General features: G+C 41.1%; 1 protein-coding gene across 1 annotated transcript; it reads right to left on the bottom strand.

The window, feature by feature from the left end:
• Positions 1-1354: 1354 nt before the first annotated feature.
• On the bottom strand, positions 1355-24219 carry SUGT1 (SGT1 homolog, MIS12 kinetochore complex assembly cochaperone; the record flags this gene model as incomplete). The annotated part of the gene is made up of 13 exons (XM_079536210.1): positions 1355-1456; positions 2024-2205; positions 2750-2840; positions 12505-12612; positions 13613-13709; positions 14301-14335; positions 15185-15201; positions 16468-16521; positions 19706-19776; positions 20150-20219; positions 20907-20997; positions 24067-24112; positions 24188-24219. 13 exons carry the CDS (start codon positions 24217-24219, stop codon positions 1355-1357), a joined length of 996 nt encoding a protein of 331 aa, XP_079392336.1.
• Between the last annotated feature and the right edge of the window lie 431 nt (positions 24220-24650).

Below are 24650 nucleotides of genomic sequence, written 5' to 3'. Positions count from 1 at the left end.
AACCAAGACTCCTGGTTCTCAGGGAAAACAGAATACATCCTTTCTTACTGCCTCAGTTAGTTTTAGGTTAACTTTTACATCCATTTATTACTTGAACAGCCGTAGGCTTTACTCATTCTATTAAAACAACTGTCTCTCTCTCTATATATATATACACACATACATTATCAGGAATGCAAGGAAAAACAGCCATGAATTTAAACCAGCACCAATGATTAGAGCAAGGAATGAGGTGGCTTTCACGTGGCTGCCAATATTAGCAAGTGACATCTACTTCTGGAATACCAGAATATTCGTGTTCCTGAACTCCCAACAGTGGGATGCAGAACAAGCATCACTACCTCAGTTTTGTAACCCATATCCCCTGCTTTCAAAGAACCACAGCATGACTGAAGCTGAAAGAGGCTCTGGAGGTCACCCAGTCCTACCCCTGCTCAATCAGGGACACCTAAATCCAGCTGTCCAACAGGTTTTTGACCATCTCCAAATAAGCAGGCCATTGTAGATCTGCATCCAGGAGGTAAAGACAGAGAAATACTTAAGTTTCTTAGCTCTCTTGTTTGGAAATGCCATTATTCAAACTCTGAGAATCAATTAGGAGGAAACTGCACTGGTAGAAACAACTCATTACTGCACACTGATAGATGCATACACTCCTCTCTAAAACGTGAAGGATCCTGAGCATACAAATTTCCAGCTGACTTGTATCACATTGGACAACAGTCCAATCTACTCACCCAGGTGGATTTACTATTCTTTAATTTTTATCTGCACCAAGAACAACAATTTTGTTCTTACAAAAATTAAGAGTTTGCTCCCATATTTTTTTTTAAGTACTGTATTTACTTTCTTAGCTATCTGCTTTTATTCCCTTTCATCAAAAACCAGGAATACAAAAAAAATGAAGAAGCTTCTTATATAAAGTTGTATTTACAGTTTTATTTAGCAGAGTTAAAGAGCAAACAATTTTAACATTGTTGTTGTATTTTTACCCAAAGTTGCCAAGATCTAATAAGTTATTGAACAGAAATATCAGGCGTAAGGCAACGATACTCAACAGCCCATTAGAGATCATCCCATCCCCAAAGAGAAGAGCTGATAAAGGTGGTAGAAAATTTAGATTGCATTTGACTCGATTTCCAAAAATTTGACAGAGGTGATGAAAACAGGATTCCACTCTTGAACACATCTTTAACATCTGCAGATGAAGAAATCTGTAAAGCACGCAAATTGTAAAGACAATTCCTGTTTCCAAGGGAACATTTCAGTGCTTCGAATCCAAGAATGCTATGTTCATATACAGTGGCCAGTACATGACTATGGCAACACAGATGGTAAAAGATTAAAAACAGGATTAGTATTTCTTCCATTCCATATCATCAGGAGGATTTACTTCTACCTTCCTTTTACCAACATCTGACCAGTTGGTGCTCAGAACTGTGCCTCCAGACTCCATCTGCAACACGAGAAAACATTTGTTTAGTTTGCTACAGGAATTCTAGCAATACAGAAGTCACAGCAGATTTCAAACTCTGAAGAAACCTGAAGAGTTTAAACTTCATGTAGAAGCAATTTACACTGAAATTTTGTACGTCTTTGTTGAATGAAGTCTGACAGTCATCAGTCCATAATCTTCAGCCTAAAAATACTTGTTATCAGTATTGGATATAATGAGAAATTAATTAACAGGACACTTTCAGAGGGTTGCTCACATTCTTGCATACTGTACATACAAAGAACTAAGAGAAATTTGATTCTTTCATCCTGAGTAACAAGAAAAGCTCTCTAGGAACCAAAAACTATATTCCCTCTACTAACAGTAACTGAAACAAAGAAACCAACAACAAAGCACACTCTTCCATTGAAACCTGTTACATCAACATCTCCCACTGAACCAGTGCCATTTATTGCAGGCTCGGGGTCTTGCTGAATAGAAGCCTTTTCTGATGCATGCAAAGCTCAGTACAACGTGACACTGTGCAAAACACACACGTTTCCTTAGAGAAAAAGGGTGAAGACTTACAAACGATTTGTTCATGGCACGTTTCACTTCATCGGTACCATCTGAATAAATCTGCTGGAAAAGTTTATTTAAAGCAGCATCTCCTTCTAGCTTTTCATTCTTTTCTTCTTCTTTGATTTCGACTACCAGTTTGTCCCAGTTCCTCGTGTAGTGAGAGGATGATGGATATAAGTGCTGGGTGTCTGAAAAATGGAAGCGTTAGTTAACCAAGCATTTTCTACAGACTTTTAAAGCTGCAGTTCGCAGAACAGACGTGTGTGCATCAAGTGAGTCTGACATAATCAAAGTTGAATGTGATTCATTCCAAGATGGGCTATTAATCAGTTTTGAAACACTGCACAAGGGTTACTTTTCTAGAGAGGCAGAATACTTTGGTAAACAATGCTAATTATTTAAGTAATAATATAAGCACAACAGCACAAAGAACTTCAAAACAGTGACAGGAATAAACATCCAAACAGATAAAAGCCTAGAGGAATTAAGGATGAGCATACATCCTCAACAATTCATCAGATTAACAGAAGTTATGACTAAATTTCATAAATCAATTTTAGTAATGCCCTGCAGACTATTTCTGTCATTTTCTTCCAGTAAAAACAAGACTGTGAGGCTTTTCATTGTAAATACGGGACAAATTTTACTGAAAACTTTTAACACACCAGTTGTTAATATCTGAAAATAACTTCACAAAAATAAAACTCTTAATGCTAAATTCAGATAACAAACCTGGTATAAACTGCTTTAACTTCAGAGAATCTCCCTGTCCCTCCAGTTTTTCCCATCTTATAGCTTCTGGTTTCTTCATTTTTATTTCAACCTACAAAACATGAAATGAAGAAGAAAATTCATCCAGATGACAAACAGATCAGACAGATAATTCCAAATTAGTTGGATTTTGTAACAGTAAGAAAATAATTACATTTGGTTTAGAAACAATGTCTATTGCAAAGCCTGCATTGTAAAAAAAGACAGGCTTACCTTACCAGATGAAGTTGTGGGACTTAAATGCCTTGTCAACTAAGCTCTGATACAAGAGCTAAGCAGTCACATCAGAATTGCACCCTTTTTTTTTTTTTTTAGCATTACTTTCTGATGCTTACAATTTGCTCAATTCTTTCTCTAAATTATGGCACCCCAGAAGTAATGATAGATCACAACATCTCTACACTGCCAGGCACCAAAGTACATTTCAGTATCTGTTTATTACCAGTCAGCTCTAGTAATTAAGTAGAACTTTTGAATGACTGCAAAATCCAAGTGCTAGGTTTAATTTTCACCCTCCAAAAAAAAGTATATATACTGTATTTGTTGTATACTACACAAACCAGAGAAACACCCAGGAACTATGCTGATCCTTCCAGTAGAGAAATGCAGAAGCTGCATTCATTTGGTTCAATGAACACACTGCTGCAAGAGAAAATTGACTAGCATTCATTGACAGAACCAGTAATTAAAAGTGGATGTGGTTGTAATTATCACAGAAGAAACACAATTTAGTGAAGCATGCCATGCCTCTATTCACAACTACGCACAACCCCTTTAGACGGCCACGTGGAAACAGTTCTTCCACAATTATCATTAACCTTCAGTCATAGGATAACAGCTGCAAAACAAACTCTGCAAAAGAAGGACTCTGTAGTGTCACTTTTAGGTGGCAAACTCACTTCAGACAACATCAAAGTTCCTACATCGTTATCAACTGACTTAAATCTGCGTCTGCTAAACCTCAGCAGCTCCTTATTTCTGCACAGCTTAGCATAAGAGAACTCTTAGCTCTTCCTAAAGCCACTGTAACCTGGAGATCCCTGCAGACCCAAGAACAAAGGCAGCTCTGTAAAAGCTAACCCGAAGGATCCCAGCGGCACAGCAGCACGTTCATCTGAAATGTGAACTGCACTTCATCCATTCCTCAAATCAGTCACCGATAAGCCGCAGCCCAAGACGCCTTATAAAAATAAAGAGCTATTTTCATTTCCAAACTGTCATATTTGCAATCATGCTGCATTTTTCATTGCTGTTGCTCCATTTTTTTTTTTCTTAGGGAAACTACCAATTCCTCGTCAAGTTTAAGTACGCATTTCCTACCACTACCTTGCACTGGGAACAAGAAGACATAAAGCATAGGATGAACGCCCTTCAAAATAGGATGGAGTTCCAGCTGTGGTGGTTTTTTTTTTGTTTTGCTTTTATAAAAAGTCCAACAACAACCACACAGAGCTGACTTCCTCACTCCTCCTGTCTGAATTTCAAACGTTTTCAGTGACGTTACCACAGAACTGAAATAAACCAACAAATAAACATATTGTATTATTCTATGTGATCAACCTGCCATTCAAGGCCAGGCTGGATGTGGCTCTGGGCAGCCTGGTCTGCTGGTTGGCAACCCTGCACGTAGCAGGGGGTTGAAACCAGATGATCATTGTGGTCCTTTTCAACCCAGGCCATTCCACGATTCTATACCTGAAGAAATCCCACATTCCAGTGCGTCATACTGCAATCTGTATGAACACAGATTCCTGTTGTAACTGTGCAGAAGCAGCACTCAGGCTGTGCCAATGATTACTCTTCATTACAAGGAGCAAAAGCTGTCCTCAGCAAAGCTTCCTTCACTGGACTCTTCTAAAACCACTTTGGAAATTACAACTGTGAAGCTCATCTCTGATACTCACAAATTTAATTCTCTGCAATTAACACAAGGAAGCTAAAATATTTTTATGGATCTACATGTAAGATTAGTAGCTCCACACTGGAACTAGCAGCTTGTTTGGTTGTTTTTTTTTTATTGGATTTGGATCTTACGAATCCAACATTTAAGCTAATTAGCCACTTACAAAGGCACTAATTGGTTAGCAGTGAGACACTAAGTCTTAATTTAAAACCACCTGTCTATCCTCCACTTCCTACACAACTCTTCTCAAGTTGCACAAGCCATTATCAACTCAGCTGCACATTTATGCTGAGGAGGCCTTAACAGCAACATTTTTATATTCTGACTACCAGCACATCTCCACTGAACAGCCTGTGATGACAAGAACAAAACCCAGCACATTTTCAGTACTGAACCTGCTCAAACCTATGCCACTTCCACTTTCCTTCTGTCTGCTTCCCCTTTTGCTATCTCATCCTTGTGCTTCAGGGTTTCATCAACATATTTCAATATTTCAAACACAGGCTACATCATCTGTACCAAGAACGATTTCTAATGCAGCAAAATACTGAACACAGACCTCTAAATACAGATTTTGCAGAGTACAGCCCTCCTCAAAGATCCCTTTGGCTACTCAGAGAACTCTGCCCACACATTTAAGAAAAAATCTTTATATTTCTGCTGTTCCAATAATCCCTCTCTCCTTTTTTAATCTGCTCCTTGGTACGCTTTCCTCTCTGAAAGCGGCCCTGAGTCAGTACTATATGGCAAACATCCCCAAGGAAGAGAAATGCTACAAACTAATTCCCAGTGTAAGATACAGATTCCTTAAACCTAAACCATTTCAACACTGCCAAACTAAGTATATTGAGCTGAAAGACTGAGACAGAAGACTTTTATGACCTAAGCCTTTTCTTGTCTACTCCATCTACTTCCATTCAACTCACCCATTAGGGGAAGTGGCAGGCAGGAGCAAAACTAGGGATCATTAGCTGTATGCCATTATACAACCAGGTCTTTCAAAAATAAAGCTATAAAATCCTGCTTGTGAAGATGCCTATTTCTGCTTTACTTGATCTAAGGAGAAACAACTTTGTGAGTCCCAATTATGTGCACAAATGGCAACAAATGCATTTTCATGAATGTCTGCAAGCAGATACTGATAGCTTTCACATAGACAAGTAACATCATTTGTGTCACACCTACCACATAGGTACTGTTAGCTTTTTTTGCTCCCTTGAAAAAGATTCAGTACCCAGGCAAGAGAAATACATCTCAGTGTTTTGCCAGCTCCTTTGATTTACCATTTATATTTCATTAAACATATGCCTGTGCGCCTCATGCCAGCTTTAGAATAAGACAGGAAAAATTCACCATAAATTAAATGCTTTGCATGCCAGTTTAAGAAGCTGGCTCTGGTTGTTAACCACTTAATCAAATGCTGCTTTAAAAACCTGTAACTAAATAGAATGCAAAAAAAGGTTCAAAACCTTTAGGTGCACGAAGCTTAAGTTATACACAGGTCCTGGTTATGCTACCAACTCAAGCTCACTATACATTTATGATACAATGCACAGCTACACTGAGCCCACATCCTGTTTTCATAGTTAATCCTTACTGAAAGTCAGTCAATGAATGCAACAGAAGCAAAGAAGCTCCGAAGGTGCATTTGTCAGAAATACAAAGCAAAGGACAATGCAAAAAGAACGATGCCTTACACCCATCTGTAGCCACCCACGCTCCCCCTTATAACCACAGAGCTCTGAAAGAAGTCTGGCCCCGTCTTCTTTATGCTGTCCTTCTAGGCAGGAAGATTTCCTCCCCTCAGCTTTTCTGTTTCAGGTTGAACAGCCTCTCCTTGTAGCTCATGGCTTGCAGCCACTGACCACCCTGATAGCTCTACTACAACAGCGTCCTTCTTCACCAGTTCAGATGACATACGTAAAAATGACCAAAATTCTTTTAAAAAGAAAATTCTGGTACGTGCTGACAAGTTGTGAGAGATTTATTCTAACTTTTAAAGCATCTTCTATTCTACAATTCATGCTAAGGGAAAGTTTGCTTGGAAAATTTGTGTCGAGCTCTGATCAGACGGATGAAGGAAATCAAACCTGGCAGAGCTAGAGCAACAGCTCAGACATTGATTTTAAAATGTATGAAAAATATCTTTTTAAATTCTGATGTTTTCTATATTTAACACACGAAAATAAGAAATCAGGCTTTCCAATCAACTCCCTAGTTATTGGAGCTAGTTATTCCAATCAACTCCTTAGTTATTAACTCCTGATGTTTATTACTGAACTACTGATTGTTTTGCCCTAGCTGTGAGTTTTAAATCATATCACAGAATCATAGAATGGCCTGGGTTGAAAAGGACCACAATGATCATCTAGTTCCAACCCTCTGCTATGTGCAGGGTCGCCAACCAGCAGACCAGGCTGCCCAGAGCCACATCCAGCCTGGCCCTGAATGCCTCCAGGGATGGGGCATCCACAGCCTCCTTGGGCAACCTGTTCCAGTGCTTCACCACCCTTTGCGTGAAAAACTTCCTCCTAATATCTAACCTAAACCTCCTCTGTCCTAGTTTAAAACCATTCCCCCTTGTCTTATCACTATCCACCCTCGTAAACAGCCATTCCCTTTCCTGTTTATATGCTCCCTTCAAGTATTGAAGAAAGCCACAACAAGGTCTCCCCAGAGCCTCTCGTTTCCAGACTAAATAATCCCAGTTCCCTCAACCTTTCCTCACAGGAGAGATGCTCCAGCCCTCTGATCATCTCAGTGCCCTTCTCTGGGGCACTCCAAGAGCTCCAGGTCCTTCCTGTGCTGGGGCCCCAGGCCTGGATGCAGTACTTCAGGTGGGGCCTCACAAGAGCTGAGTAGAGGGGAACAACCACTTTCCTCTCCCTGCTGGCCACCCCTCTTCTAATGCAGCCCAGAACATCTGTAGCCCAAAGCTCTTTGCCACGTCCATGTACATAACCATTCATATGCCTGTTGGTCTTATACCCACCTTCTCTCAAGACAAGAGGAAAATTTCTTACATAAACTTTCTCTTTATACACTTACATAAAGCATGGACATTGACTTACATGCTTGTTTAAAATATATTCCTCAACAAGAAGAAGTTTAGATCTGCCCCACACCCATCTGCATTCACAAGGATGTTTCATCTTTGCCCTTTCCTCTACACTTCACACAAGGCAGTGTCCTTTTTCAGTAAAGCTGCTCGGGGTATTTCAAGGTTTGCATTGCAAAATGCTGATTTGAGGAAAAGAAAAATTCCACTGATGCACAGAACCATATTCTTGGCATGAAGCAGCTGAGAGCATGCTCCTACCTCAGACCTCTCTATTAAGTCGCAAATGTCAACTGTGAAAAAATGCTGAGGGTTTCTAACCCCTCCTGTGCTTGCAGCAGATCTTTGATGTCTAATTAAAGGAAAGTTTTGGGGTCAAGAAACCGATTTTTACCACTTTTTCAAATGCTTCTGAACTGCTGCAGGCCGTTGTTTGCACAGAGTCCAAACCACTAAAAATTAAATGATATACAGAAGTTGTGCTGAGACTACTTGCAGATGCAAGACAAAGGTGAAGAACAGACAGCAACAGTTTCCTTCAGGAGCACAGGGACACATGCTAAAAGCACATATTCGTCCTCCTTTGCACTATTTGTGCATTTATACTTCCCTGTCATTTTGCTGGACAGAGATAAATCAGCTAACTTCACTTTCAATATATTTAATCCATCATTTTCAGTTTTTATGTTGTTTTCCTTTTATGAAAGGAACATGAGGATAGCTGCACACACTTATCAAGAGCAGACTCGTTCCAGCCTTTACATTTTGGCTCCCTCTGCTGGAAATAAGTTAAAAAGCCAAGTAGCACCACCAGTGTACCTTTGTTAGATGCTGACTGCAGCATGCAGTTTTCAACACGGTACAATTTACAGTTCTTACCACCTCAGCCAACACCTGAATACGACTCAAGACAGTGACTAAAACAGACCTACCTACATGCTTTTTTTGCCAAGCAATGCTGAATTTTAAGCAGCATTGAGAGATCCACTTCCAGCTTCCCTAAGCTACCAAAACATGCAGGATGGCTTTACCATTTGCCAGTTTCATTGTTTCAAACTCTACCCATTACGTTTATTAGTTCTAACAGGTTAAGTGAAACTCAAAGTTGGTAAGTCTACCCACTGCTAAACCTGACTGTGTATTCCTGTTTCCTCATTTAGCTGAAAAGAGCTGATTGTTCATTGCCCAGTGAAGACTTTCAATATCCTAGTGGCAACGTTGCTCACATTCAAAGCAGCGATACAAAATAAAGCACTGTGAACACATCCAGGTATTCTTCCTTTGAAGAGGAAGTTTTTCACACAGAGGGTGGTGAAGCACTGGAACAGGTTGCCCAAGGAGGTTGTGGATGGCCCATCCTTGGAGGCATTCAAGGCCAGGCTGGATGTGGCTCTGGGCAGCCTGGTCTGCTGGTTGGTGACCCTGCATTTCAACCCCCACATAGCAGGGAGTTGAAACTAGATGATCATTGTGGTCCTTTTCAACCCAGGCCATTCTATGATTATCTGAAATTATTAAACTACAGGAAAACTGCTTCTATCCCATGAAAGCACAACTTCCTCAGAAGCTTCTACTCACTTGATTTAACCAGAATCTCACATGCTATGGTTACGGACAAATCAGAGAGCAAGACATTCGTGGAGCAATCCTGCAGTCACTGTCTTGCAGCAATCTAGACTGGGAGAGGCAGGAAGGAGCCACAATCTATTCCAAGTGCACAGGATTCTTCCTGATACAAAGTAGATCACAAAATTACTATGAGAAAGCTCTGGCAAGGTTAAGCTCATTGAAAAGGTGAAGCCATTGATCACTGTAAGTCATAAAACCATCTCAGCAGGATCCTGCTGGACTCGGGCTCCCAACAGCTGTGGGAGTGCAAAGAAGCCACTGCTGAAAGGGGCTGCAAACACAAGAATGATTTTTTTTTCCAGCAGCATCTTAATCACTATCTACACTTACCCTTCTGGCTTCCGTATCCATCTCTCAGGCATGTTACCAGCAGCTCTAAAAATAACCTCGTCCCTCTCTACTCATCAGCTAGCCTTCAAGCATGCAGCAAGATGAAGAGACTTCACTACGTCTGTAACTGTCATCAAGACATGACAGTCCTCCAAAATACAGCCTTCTAATGCCATTCCTCCTGAGAGTCTTTTCAGTCACGTTTAGCTGTGATATGCATGTGCTAGCATACACTCTGGCGTACTCCTTCTACTCTTGGCCCAGTCTGGAGAATATTACCAGGTGGGATTTTGTTTCAGTTTGGTGACAATTTGGAATGGGAAAGAAAAGAGATAGGACAGGAACTCCCAGGGAAAGATGAAAGATTCTGATTTTTAGTGCAATGGAGAACATGCTTTTGAAGTGAGTTTCTCTTCATATTCCTTTACCATCTTGATTCATGCTGGAAAACCAGCTAGGAGTATGTGACCAGAACTCCTGCCAGGTGAAAACCAGAAGACCTGTTCCAGGAGCATTCCTAACTTGCTCCCATTGCTAACGAGGCCTCGGTCCATGAGATCAGACACGATTCTGACTGAAGTAATCCCTTGTCTACAGCCAAGCTGCTTGGTTCAGTACACCACGCTACAAAGGAATCAATGTACATACAGCTGAGGTGGCTGCAACAGATCCCATTGCTCTGAGCTCACTTGGAAGAAGGAAGCATGTTTAAGAGTCTTTAAACATCCACCTAAATTGCTGATAACTTTTCATGATCAGCTATCTCTTTCATCCTGGCTGTTTCAGATGTATGTGGAGTATTATCTCTAAATTCCACACACCCTGATGTCTCGCAGGCCAGTCTCCCAGCCTCTGCTATAACTCACACATCACTTCAAAATGGAAAACCACGACAGCTTCAGATAATACTAGTGATGCAGGAGGATTCAAGTATGTAAGATCTTGCAAACCAGCAGCCTTCATACATCTACACTGCAGGTTCGACATCTCCAGTTTATTAACAACTTTGAGGAATAATATTAACTAACAAAGAATCAGATGTAGTACAGTGTTTGCATTATTCAAAGTAATTGCTATGTATTTTCCATGCTGCCCACGAGAACAAAGTACATACACGAAACTGCTGCAACAAAATCTCCATTTCCAGTATTCAGACAAGCACTGATGCTGCATCGTTCTCTTAAAGCATTTGATGTTTGTTAAAGCAAAATATTTTAAGCCTTTAAAGAAGACCTGGCATGCTTAAGCATCTTTAATGCAGATCTGCTTTGAACGTTTTTAATTCAGACTCCACCTGCTGGTCAGAACCAGAACTATCGGAGGCATCACTCAAGCTTGTATTCCTTCACTGTACTTTTCCCAATGCTATCCTTTGCCAGGAGAGGAAGTACATCTTAAAGTGTAGAATTCACCTGTTGGAACACCTCCTACATTTGCTCTTATCCTGTTCTGCCTTAAAAGTACTCACTCCAAATTACATAGGAACAGCAATACTGGGACATAAATGCAGAAAAATTCAGACACTGTTTGAACAACAAAAGCTTTTATACCACTTTGAGAATAATGGTCTGAGCCAGACTTGAGACAATCAGAGATTATTCAGCTCCAGAACAACTAATCCAGGCTAGAGATGGCAGCACAGGAAGACAAAATCACATTTGCTCCCAAGAGTGCTGAAATGCATGCCTGACACTTCACAAAAGCAGTGGCAAACTTCAAGACACATGAAAAGTATAACAGAAACTAGATAGGAATACAAGGCAAATAGAACCTCACAATTACTCATATGAACAGGGTCTGTATCCATTCTACTTCAATTTATACACATAATAATGAAATAATGGACTTTCTACATACTTTGAGCTCCCTGTTCATTTCCCTCAGCATAAGAACTCATGTGATTCAACCACACAGCCTGCTCAGCTTCCTTAGTGTGATGAGCAGAGAAACTAGGCCAGGATTTCCACAAAGCTTTCCTATCACCTCGATGTTCCTCTTCCTGAGAGCATGCAAGGTTACTGTAGGTACCTTTTTCAGAAGGGAGCAGGTAAAACAGAACATGAGAAAGCCATTAAACTTGAAAAAGCTTTGTAGAGCCACTGCTGATACAGAAGGAATACATGGTTTTGATACTTCCGTGCTGCAGAGGTTCAGACTTGGCTCTGTGGACAATGTATATGTAATATACCAACAATACATGCTATACAAAATCTGCCAGCTTCTTATGTTACCTGTAGTACAGAGGAAAAAAGCTCAGGTGAAAGCCTTCTCCCTCCTCATGCAACTTCCAGGTGTCTAGCAAGCACTGCTGCCAGAAATAGCACTGAGTATATACAGGCTCATGAAAGGCCAAGAACAACTTAACACTATGTGTAAATCCTACCAGCAGGAGAGATCATGAAAGGGTCAAGAATGATTTCAACACTGCGATTCTCAAGCTCTGACATTTATTTCTTAGGCAGAAAAAGATGACAGTACTCTGTAACAAAACATGGATTCCTAAAAGTTTAGTAACAAGCAGTTCATACTCTCTAAATACCTGAATTGTACAGGTTAGGGCCACAGGCATCTTTTAACAGCAACTGTTAAAAGCATCCTCAACATAACTGATTTGCATTTCACTCAGTACCATCACATCACTATTTCTAACATTTGCACAAGTTTAGAACACCTTCTACTGACCAAAAAGCACCCCTGAAAGAAAGGTAGTCCTATAGAAAGAGCAAAATGTTCCAGTTGTTGCAATGAGCCATGACAAGGGATCAGGAACAGAAATAAGTTACATTAAGAGCTTACCTTTGTTGAAAGCACTTTAAATGTACTTTGCTCTGGCACTATAGAATGAAGAAGAACAAGCTTTAAGTTGTAGTCTTCACCTGATGGAAGTCTCACCGATGCATTCATCTGTTAACAGTTGAAAACACATCTCTGGTCACCTTTGAGAACAGTTATCCATTTTGGAGTAAAGAATTGTCATTTGACATCAAGATGAAGTGATTAACGATTCTTTACTACGATACTTAAAACAGAAGGCATCAAAATTTCAGACAACACCCCTACATTACTGCATTATTCAACAAGGTGTTCGAAAGTACACTACAGAATTGAAATCTCCTATTCATTTGTTTTAGCCAGCAAGTACTTAAAAAGCCTATTATCCTGTCAGCTTGATCTGCAGTTTTTAGGGAAAGAATTATAGCAAACGAAGTATCAACATATTAACAATGGAACATGAAGCAATTTGCAACTTCCCTTCTAATTCATGCAAGCAATGTTAAAACTGTGTGAGCACTTGCCACGCATTAAAGACTACAGCAGCAACCAAATACTTCTATGGCTCACCAAGCACCAACTTAGCTGGGAATAAGAACCTATCTCTTCAGTGCTTACCCTTAATTAAACACAAATGTCATCGTACTGAGTATGGCATTACAGAGATCACCACTCTTCCATGAAATGTATGCTTTGCTACAATGGACAGTTTCAGAAATATCAAAAAAAAGTGATCAAAATGAACCCACCAAGATGTTGCTTTTCTGTTATCATCCTAAAATTATTTATTCACAACTACTCTCATGCATCTGGAATAGGAATGGACAGAGACACACTCAAACACATGAACTCCAGATCACTTCAACAGGCAAGCAGCTGAAAAGCAGATGCTCCCTCTGCAGCACCTATGTCACACTGCAAGTTGTGTGCAAGTCCTAAGGACCTCACTGCAGCAAGAGCACCCAGTTCACTTGATTCTGCACACAGATAACTACAGCGTAACCATGTAAAAATGCCCAAGCTGAAGACAGCTTCTAGCATTTCTTCATGCTTCTCATAGAAGTGAACACCATTTGGTAGAAACACATCTCGTGGAATCCAGGGATGCTTCTCAATAACCAACATAAATCACCTCTTTCTCTGAGAACTGCACTCTGACACCATCCTTCTGAGCATTCTTGATCATGACAGTCACAATTACTTGAGATTCTGTTTGGTACCAGTCATACCTTAAAAAGAAAAAAGAAAAAATGCCTCTAAGGAGATGTTTAAAAGCAAAAACAAGCTAAAAAAAAAAACCCCAGAACTCCCCTGGAATACACAACTCCCACAAAAGCTGGAATATTATACTGCATAGTTCAAGGCAGGGGGGAGAACAGTGTCCTTCCACACAGCAGTCACAGGTTTGACATGTACTTAAAGAATAGAAAAATGGTTAATTGAGGAATTTATGAAAATTGGGTCACCGTAACCAATTCACATTATAGCTCTGCCTTCAATAAATTAAATAGCATTTTTTACTCCAGGATCTGAAAAGCATCTGAAAATCATTACCTACACTAGGCACCATGAGCAAGTCTTTGAATTAAGCTGATAATGAAAAATCAGAAACAGAAGCTAAAATGTCTACTCCATTCCACGCTCCCCCAGCAAGAACAAAATCAATGACATTGTTTGAGAAACAGCTCACTTAGGAACTTCACAAAGTGGCAGTCTACAGAATTTTTGCAGTCATTATCTTGCATCTCCAATCCCCAAGCCAGCAAAGAACAGTTAAGACAATTATTTTGGTTCTCACAGCAAAGCTGAAGTCAACTTACTTGATCTTGGCTGACAGAGGCTGCTGTTGTGTATTCTAGACGAAGCATATTGCATTGGGAAGAAAGTTGCATCAGTGTAAAAGAACAGACATCAGTGCACCAGACATATACAAGAACAAAGATACAAAGCACTTCCATACTGATGGCATTTCTTCTGTATGTGCATTAACTTAGGAAAGGAAGATGAGATTCTTCCCTCTACGTTTGTGCCAGACTTTAAGAGTTACAATTTACAGACTGACAATGCACACACTCAGTGCAGCTCACAACACACAGGCCACACGTTTGATAGCTAACAACAAGATCAGCCTTAATTTCTTTCTTTCCTGGCTGAAAAGTACACCTGAAAGACACACAGCAGCTGTGTTGCTCATCTATGAGTCACAAAGGAAGCCTGAAATAGGTCTGAGAACGAATGGCACAGTTTTTAAACATAAAAACCCTTTAAATCATATGTCTTTATGTACACCCACCTTATTTTCTGTACGTTTTCTCCCTCTATCCTATTACTCAGGTATAAAGAAAAATGGCACAAAGACTATTTTTCTTTCAAAAAGTCAATTTTGACATTTCTTTTGAAGATTTCCAATTAAAAGGGGAAATATACTTGTCTGAAAAAAAAAAAAAAAGCTGAAAACAAAGTCTGCAAAATCCACTTGTGAGCTACCAGAGAAAACATCTTCTAGCAGTCATAAGTGAGTTAGCATTGACAAGATGAGCTGACTTTTTATTAGGCCACAGACTGCAAGTTAAAACTTGAATGAGTGCACAATAATTTCCAGACTTGTATGTCATTCCTAAGTTTTCCAAGATGTAAGAAGCCACTGAATTCTACAAGCACGTTTGAGACAAAATTCCAAACAACATTAAGGAAAACACCTTACCACTTCTGTCTGTGATCCTGCAGGAAAAAAAAAGAAGCAAAAAAAGATGCACGGTCAGAACAAAGTGAACCCACATGACTTTTACTTTACCTTTCTTCATTGACTCCAGTCCATCTGCATTTATGCCAGTCTCAATAGGACAGAAGTTAAAAACATACCAGCTCTACCTTTCATCTGCTGCCTTAAGGACCCTCTATTTTTAATTAGGTTTTCTTCCTGCTACCCACTTCAACAAACAAGTTGTGCAAAGATACAACTGTAATACAAAACATGCTCCAATTAACAGGAGTAACAAGCTTTGTATTGCTTCCCTTTCCTTACAAGAAAAGGATATGGACCTTCATTTAATGAAATCAACACCATGGCAAAAAAAAAAGAATGGAAATCACTTCCTGCAAGTCTGTGCTAGCTTGACCACCCCTTATATAGAACAAACTTCTCATCAAATCTGTATGTCATGCCAGGTAGCTACAGCTAGTGAGTGAGATGGAACCCTAGCAGACAAATTCAATGGCATGACCTTAAACACACTGTAACACTTGAATGTAAACAGCAGCTCAGTATTTCCTCTTCTAAATGTTTCTCTTAAAATACCCAGATCAAGCCTTTCCAAAGAAAAACTCCCTGTGTTTCCCTTGTAATGCACACTGCTAAAAAGATAAAAGTCTTTGGAAAATTGTTTCTCCTGCAATTGGTTTTTAGGCAACCTAACCTTTCTGCTGCCCCATTTGCCAGTAACAGAAAGAGAGGAGAAATCACAACAGGTGGAAGAAAAAAAAAAGAGGCAGCTCTTCTGCTACAGCCCATTAAAATCAGCAGGCAGTTAAGCACTGCAGGTAAGTTCACTGCCAGAGGTGTCAGTCTGTAGAAACACGCAAAAGGAAGCCATGTGCACACTCACTGAATACCACCATAAGACAGCAGAGCAGCAATTAGTACCCAAAGGCACTCTCCACATGAAATCAAAGAGGAAAACCACCAGATTTTCATTGCTCTTTCCCACTTAAATTCTCAAGTCTTGAAGAAAATAATGTTGATGTTGGATTTAGAAAGCAAGCTGACACAGTTCAAATCAGTTGTCTGAACTTTAACTACATACTCCTTTAAGTCTAAAGAGTTCAGGATAGTCAAGGGAAACAAGGCATAAGAAAACATGACTTCTTTTAAACATAAAAACTTTGGTTTCAGTACAAAGTAAACTGTAACCCCTTCAGAGAGAAATGAAACAAGCTTTAAATAACAGGGCACATCAAGTCCTGTCTCAAGTAAATGTGCTTTCTCACCGTTTAACGTTTCCTCACATCTTTTAATCCAAACTGTAAAGGTGTCATCTACATCTAGAAGAGATCAAACACATCAGCATTACAACTCTTCAAGTAATGCACGCATTGCATAAAGAACAGTTCCTTTCAACTCCAAGCAGGAATAAATTCATCCCAAATTCATCCCAATTTATTACATCACAGTATTATTTCCAACTACTTCCACGTAAACTCATTCATTTCAGTTCATTTTTAAGTACTTTATGCAGCTCCACTACTTAACTCTGATAAACTTAATTAATTTCAAATTAATTTCTAAGACACTAGGCTTTTTTTTTTCCTCCCTCTCAACTGACCCATATATGATATTGCTTTCCAACTGAACTCCACGTGTTGGAGAGCAAGAAGTACTGTTTTAAGCACTTCTCCCTTCTCTCAAAATTACTTTTCCCAAACAATCACACGCTGCCTTTCCAGAGAAATATCAAAAAAGGCCCTTCTGTTTTGTGGAGAGCCCACAGTTGGTGTGAGTTTGCACAAACAGCAGGCATTTTCTCCTGCTGGTTTCACACATACTTTACATGCACATCTACAGTTTCAGGGATGTTGGAAATAAGCAGGTGCCAATTTCACTGCACAAATCAGAAGCACAGCAGTTAAGATCATGAGGATTCTAGGAAGAAGCTCTCCAGAGAAATGAATTCATTGGAAAACAGCTAAAAAGGCAGCAGAGCGTGCATCAATTCAGCACAATTCCCAGAAAAACCCTTCACAGTCAGGAATGCAAAAAAACCCAAAATAAATAGCTGCAGCATTACTGACCAACCACTAAGCACAGCTCAACTTCTATCTTTCTACAACAGCTGGAATCCACACTGAGGGACTTCACACAACCAACCTCCCTGCAGAGGGCTTAAAGAAAACCCACATGATGTTCCAGGAGAAATGCACACAAGATGAAATGTGGCTCCACTGCAGTTCTACAAAGGTATTCACCTCAACCCTTTCAGCATGCATACATTTTCAGGTGTGCCTTATACAACTGCCACCCACTGCAAAGGGAAACAGAGTCAAATCTGCACTTGGCAGCAATTGAAGAATTCTCTTTTTTAACTACAGCCTATGACAAGATTGCCATGCAATAAAAAGATCCAGAGTTATCTGCCCTGCTGTCCTGGATCTGCCTCTTTTCCTGCATTCCAACACACCATAAATTGAGGCAAGAACTTCTTTTCCTCTCAGTAATTATTCACTCCAACAACTTAGCAACAACATTATGAATAACTTTCAGTTCAGAAAGCCTAACTTAGCCTTCACTTGCACATAAGAAGACGTTTTCTTTACAAAGTTGGCACGTTCCATCTTTACTAAATTAATCAGGTGGCCAGAGCAAAAAGGAAATTTCTCATGTGGATTTGTCCTAAACCCTCACCACGTGCTGAAGAGTTGCAGATCACACTGCTTTTTCAATATGAGGCACATCAGCAAACTCCACAACTCCCCATGCATCTAATCTCATGGCTGAGATCCTGCTTCCTAACTAAGAAAGAAAAATTCTACACATTCAGTAATACACCACATCCTATTAATCTGTTGCTGTAGGTGAACAGTGCAGCACTGTCAGGCCCAGAGCAGCAATAAGCACAAGTAGTGAGCATTAGCATTCCTTAGCATTCCCAAGACATAAAGCAGACCTTCCATCAGCAAGGAACAGAGGCATGTAATGGTGTACTTCTGCCCCCTTGTGTGTGGCAAAGAAACCAGCCTTGCCAGCACAGAATTCCCTGCTGCAGCAATTCTCTATCTGGCAGCAGCAGCTCACATCTTCTCTCTTTATCACCAGCTTAGTCATACGTGGCTAATTTTCCCATTGTGCTTTGCTCATTTTATGCTTGCTACATTTAACTAGAAGTTAACTGTTTTGCCAAAATGCTTATGTCCACAATTATTTTCACCTGGGACCCATCAAACGTTTCCACAGAACGTCAAAAGCAAATTCTGTTACTGGTATGAATTTGCCAGCAAGTTGGAGAACACAGAAGCTAAAAATCTGTGTTTTAAAAGGCTCCAAGAATCCCCTCATCTCACAACAGGTCACAGAATTTTGTGATGCTGAAGACATTAGAAGCAAGCTTCAGAGGAAGAAGCAATCAGGAAATGCTGGGAAGCTTCAGAAACATTTCAATCGGGCAAGCAGAGAAACAATGACAAACAAACAGGCAGGCTTTATGTGTATTATGGATATGCTTTTTTCTTTAGTTTTCCACAAATGCATAAGAGTGACAGGGGGTACAATCACTTGGCAGGAAGAACCATAATAGCTCATGCTCCCACCAAACTGCACTTTAAGATCAGAGGAGCAGATCACTTGTTTGGGAGAGGTAAGGTAATTACATCTTTGCTAAAGCTTTCAGTCTCAGCCATTGTTATGGATAACATAACTGAAGGATCCCAGATGATGACGATGCTTATCAGAGTAGTGCACTTTGCTCTGTGTAACCTTTCAAGATGCTTTTAAGATTTCCTTCAGCTGCTGAAAAAGGGAATTGAATGAGGTGAGTTTTATTTGATGTGGAGAAGGAAAGATAAAGGAATTATAATCATCTAGAAATTATTTTGTTATATGCTTCCTGGGGTTTTCTACCAAAGTTTTCCACGTTGAACTATTTCTTTCCTGCTTCTAGAAGGAAGTCATATTATTAGAAAGCTCTAATTCTCCCCCAGATGACACGTGTGCAGTTCCAACTGCCAACACTTTAAGGATAAAGAGAGCTCACGCACGCTTCTGTCATGCAGTGAGAGCTGAAATCCATTCTGTCAGCCTGAATGCCCACTAAGCTGCAGGCTCTTCTGAAGGCCAGCCCATCAGTAGTTTAACCACTAAAAATACCAACTACACCTAACTCTGTTCAGAAACCTTCCTGTGACAATTAGTGCCACACCACTGCCATTATTTACCTGCAAGACTTCTGGGAAGCAGGGAAACACCCTCCTTTTGTAAGGCAAGAAAACTACACACTACCAGCTAAGAATTCCACATGCATTTTTAAGCAGTTTTACACTTCCATGTAGCAACTGCACAAGTGTCTCCAAAAGCCAGACCTGGTCCACATATCTCAAATCAGGCACCTAGTTCCTAAGCCTTAAGAAAAATAAAAAACAACAACAACTGTGGTCTCTACTTTCAGTTAAGATGTTAGAGAATTTCATTTCTTATTAGCGAAGGAGCGCTGTGCACACAAGAAATTTTAATACTTACTGTCCAACTTCTGTCCCTCTTTGAAAGACTCTAAAGCAGATGCATAGTTTTTGATATGGTATTCTCCTAACCTGACACAAAGAAAGAAAAAAACCACAAGGAAACTGCAATTACTTTCTAATCTAATCCACATTCTGAAGATTACCATATCCCCACGTGTTGGAATTTAAATCAACTATGAAATCTGTTTTTTAAATAGTTGGATGTTAACATAATCACCCCTCCCTCCAAAAAAAAAAAAAAAAAAAAAGGAACAAGAAACCACACCAAAAGATCTATTTTATCTTATAACCACAGCTTTATTACAAAGGAGTTACAAGCAGCATGGCATGGAATTTACTCATTCACAGTCTTGCAAGAAGTTTGCACAGAGCAATAATCCAAATGCTATCACTGTCCTAAAGATCACCAGAACACTGTCAGAGCACCAGAAACGATACATACCCTTTCCTAAGAAGTGCTACAGCATTACTGGGGTTGAGCTCTAGGGACTTCTTTGCATCTGCAACTGCATCTGTTGAAAGTCAGTTTACAGGTGAAGATCGTTATAACATGATGAAAAAGCAGTGAAATGCAAGTCTTTCAGTACACCTCAAAAAAAATAATCAGTACTACCTCAGCTTCCTTAGCCTGCACACAAATCAAACTGTCTGAATAACAGCTTGAGAAAGTCTGCAAGCAGCTCTAGAGCTCCACAGAAGATGAAGCAGTGACTTTCATTTAGTCAAATCCTTAGGTTTGAACTGTGAATCACCATCATTTACCTATTTACTTTGTTTGATTATTGATAGGAAATTTGGGCTAACTGTTGAGTTAGTTCAGTTAACCAAATAACACCTGGGTGGCAGATTATCACCTTCCTACCACAGCTGGATTCAGTGCTTACCAAAAAAAGCACATAAGGTTGGAAGAGCTTACAACACAAAGCTTAAAACCTGCCTAAGAAGTCTACTGAAAATAATGTTCCAAGATAGTACTGTGCTAAACTCAAACAGAAAACTGGGATTGCAGAGTTTCAGATTCACTGCAAGTTTTGCAGATACAAAATAAAGATGAGGAAAACTTTCAAGCATGTCCTAACTGCAGAACCAGCAAACTAAGTTTTGTAATTAGCTTTGTTATTAGTGATGTGTCATCTTCTATAAAGAATGTGTCATAATACACTTGTAAGAGGACTGTCAGTGTTGCCTGAAGATGTTACCAGTGTAGTTCTGTAGAAGAATATGGGCATAAGCTCGTTGACAATAATATTCAGCATCATCTGGACTCTTTTCCAAAGCTCTTGTCAGTTCCTGTGAAGAAACACAGAAAAACATGAAATGGCACTTTGGAAATCCCCATGAAGATATATTAGTGAGCTCTGTCAATAAGATGTCAGAAAAAATATCCTGGACCCAGCATGAGTGTTTACCTACTGATCAGTTTTCATCCATAAAGCTTAAACATCAGAGCTTGGGGTACAAGGAACCTGCCAGTTATACCCATTCCTTGCAGAGGAGGGATTATCAATGCCTTAAATAGGAATTCTAATGCACAGGTCATCCTGTACGTTCCCAAAACCTTCCTATAATTCTCAGCACATCTGAGAAAAAAAGTCCCTCACTGTGTGACATGCCTGGCTGTGCGTGTGACACCCTGGGCAATGTGCTCCAGGTGACCCTGCTTGAAGCAGAGCTTTGTTTAGACTAAATGATCCCTAAGTGGTCCCTTCCAACCTCAACCATTCTGTGATATGGTGATTCGTACACAACTCTGATGGAGAAGCACTGCAATACCAGAGATTTGAAATCAATATACGTTAGTCAATATGCCTGTGCAGGAATAACACGTTTAAAGCATTATAATGTGATTAAATTGTATGTTATAAGATACTATTGAGCGTGGAAGATTGTTCTGAAGCATGCTGAGCAAGAAAAGTACAAGGACAAAAGACTCAGGCAGCACAGGGCTCACAAGATACGCTGTTGCACAATGGGAAAAGCATGAAGTAGTTCCTTGCTAGGAAAATCACTGGGTATGCAGACTGAAATAGTTATACCATACTCTCTGAGAGAAGAGTTTATTATTTTTGCATAACAGAATGAAAGCACAATGACTCAACGCACACACACTTGGAAAGAATGTCTCCAGCTCTCCTACTAGCAGAAAGCAAAGCTCTTGTCTTCGCAAGAACAAAAGGCAGGTCTTCTGAATCTAATTCACTACGTCACCATAGTAGAGTTACTATGTTTGCTAACTTCACTGAATTCACTATTCAGAATTTGGCAAGCATGAGGGTGGCTAAGATACAGACTTCAAGCCCGCATAAATGTTGATACAACACAGCTGCTAGAACTCAATATCACCAAGCCAGAGAAAAAAGGAAGAGCAGCAGGGCCTGTTTTAATTCAGACTGGTACCCTGCTCTCTTTCATTTATACGCTTACACCATCTAGGAACTACATGGCCACAACAGCTTCTTCCAATGTACTTCCATCAGTATCATGGAAAATGTACAAACCTCTGTGCAAGTACAGCACAAAAATCTAAAACCTCAGAGGTCTCTGAAGAAGCAGGAGGCAGAAACAGGCACAATAAAAAGCAACGCTAGATTTAACTGTACAGACAGGCCCCTAAGTTTAAGGATACATTCAAGAACAGACATCATTATGTAAATATTCATGGTATACAGATACTCTAGACAGGAGAAGTATGAGGAAACCCAACAGGATCACATAACACTGCGAAGTGAAGTACAACTTCTGACCCTCAAAACCAAGCAGGAGTCTGACACTGAACACTACAGGTGCCTGACAAGCAGAACCCATTCTGTGACCAAACGTAACCTCCCATGATCTGCTCTGAAAACAAGAACACTGATCAAAACCAGCACTCAGTGCAGGAACAAATTCCTCAGAGGAAAAGCTGCAGAACTAGCCTTCACTCATGGAAAGCAAAGGCAAGCATTTTCAGCTGGGTGAACTTACACTGCTTGGCTTTTTTGTCACTCAATCACCACATCTTGTTCAGCTACCGAGACACTTCTCCTCAAAACAAATCATACAGCACAGCAACTTGAGAAGTCAGCCAAAGGGCAGCTGATTGGCACTAAGAATTCCAGATGGTGGACATCAGCTGCAGTTACTTAGACAAGCTCAGGACCTGTCCTCCCAAAGACTCAAACAGATGCCACCAAGTTACCTTCACTCCAGGCCCTTACTGTGTGATCAAGTAAATCCACAAATATATGACTACAATAATGGTAAAAGCTGGTATGAATTAAAAGTGTTCTCAGCCTCCTGTCTCACTCGTGCCTGAATTTAAGGGGATCACCATCCTTTTGACAGAGCACTTCACCAAAACAAAGACATGACAGCTTGTTTCAGCGGGCACTTCTGATTCTCTCATAAGTCACCACTACTTACACTGCAGAGCATTATTCCACACAGCAGAGTACTTCTTTAAGATGACATAAAAAGCCATTAAGAAGTTCATAGCTTTATCACAGAATCATAAAAGAGTCACAGAATGGCCTGGGTTGAAAAGGACCTCAAAGATCATCTAGTTTCGACCCCCTGCCACGTGCAGGATTGCCAACCACTAGACCAGGCTGCCCAGAGTCACATAATTCACTGTTTAAACACAGATGATGACCTCCCAGTTGTATCAGACCCAGGAGCAGGAAGCCAAAGCATGCACATCAGGAATTAAAGGAATCACAAGCTGTGAGAACACCATGGGACTGCCATGCTGACTGGACATATGTCCTGTCAAGCGTGCAGGCAGGACACAGCACCACTTACAGGGTGCCAAGACCCAGATTATGAACATTAACCACATGAGCTGAAAGACCAGTTGCCCAAGGAGGTTGTGGACACCCCATCCCTTCAGGCATTCAAGGCCAGGCTGGATGTGGCTCTGGCAGCCTTGTCTGGTTGTTGGCGACCCTGCACATAGGAGGGGGAGTTGAAACTAGATGATTACCGTGGTCTTTTTCAACCCAGGCCATTCTATGATTCCAAGAGCAAGCAAACCTGCTGCACCACGTACAGCTCCAAGCTGGTAAGTCATCAGAACGCTATGCTGCATTATGGGACTCACCGGCAGAATAAAGGCTAATACACCGAATACCTTTCTCTGACAAGCTTGTTTATTTAACTGCAAGTGACAACTGCTTCATCCACACGGCACACAGAGGGGGGTTTTTACTTCTGCTTTTCCTTAATCAGCACGAGTGCTGTGACGGAAGAGCCCCGTACCGAGCCAGGCCCCACACAAAGGGCAGCCCTCCGTGAGGAGCGTAGCGATCCACCCCCTGCACACAGCGCCGCCCGTGAGGGCCCACAGTCCCTCCCACAGCCCTCCGCCGTCCCGCTGCTCACCCGCGCCGCCGCCGTCGGATCTCGGTCGATATCCGCGTCCGAGAACCTGCCGAAGAAACACAACGCCGTGAGGCGACGAAGCGGGGACGCGCGGGTAGGGAAGAAGGAACGCGGCGCTCACCGCGCTGCCGTTTCTGCGGCCGCCGCCGCCATACCGCCCGCCGTCCCCAAGAAACTTCTGGAGCCGCCGCGGCGCCCGCGCAACACGCTCCAAGGCCGCAGCCGCGCGCGCGTGGCCTGACGGGATGCGCCGGGACCGAGCGGCCCCGCAGGCTCCTCCCGCCGTCCGCGTGACGGGCCGGGGCGGCCATCGCTAGAGAGGCAAGCGCCCTTCCCGCCCCTTCCATAGAGTTGGAGGACCGCCGGGATAGAGCGGCGCACGAGAGGGAGGGCAGCGCGGGGCGCATGCGCGGGGCGGGCGCTGTGAGGGAGTGGGCTGGGCTGTGGCGGGCGGTGGTGTGTCGGAGTTTTGCTTCTAGCCCACCGACTGAGTTAGTAAAATCGTTTTTTTTTCCTTTGTGTGACGTAAAGTTTCGGCGACAAAGCTGTTATTAGCCTCGTGCTGTGTTTTTTCATGTATCTAA

The sequence above is a fragment of the Tetrao urogallus genome (genome assembly GCF_951394365.1).
Source record: "Tetrao urogallus genome assembly, chromosome: 1".
Lineage (NCBI taxonomy): Eukaryota > Metazoa > Chordata > Aves > Galliformes > Phasianidae > Tetrao > Tetrao urogallus.
Note: the sequence above shows the minus strand (reverse complement) of the source record. Positions and strands in the feature narration are given on the sequence as shown.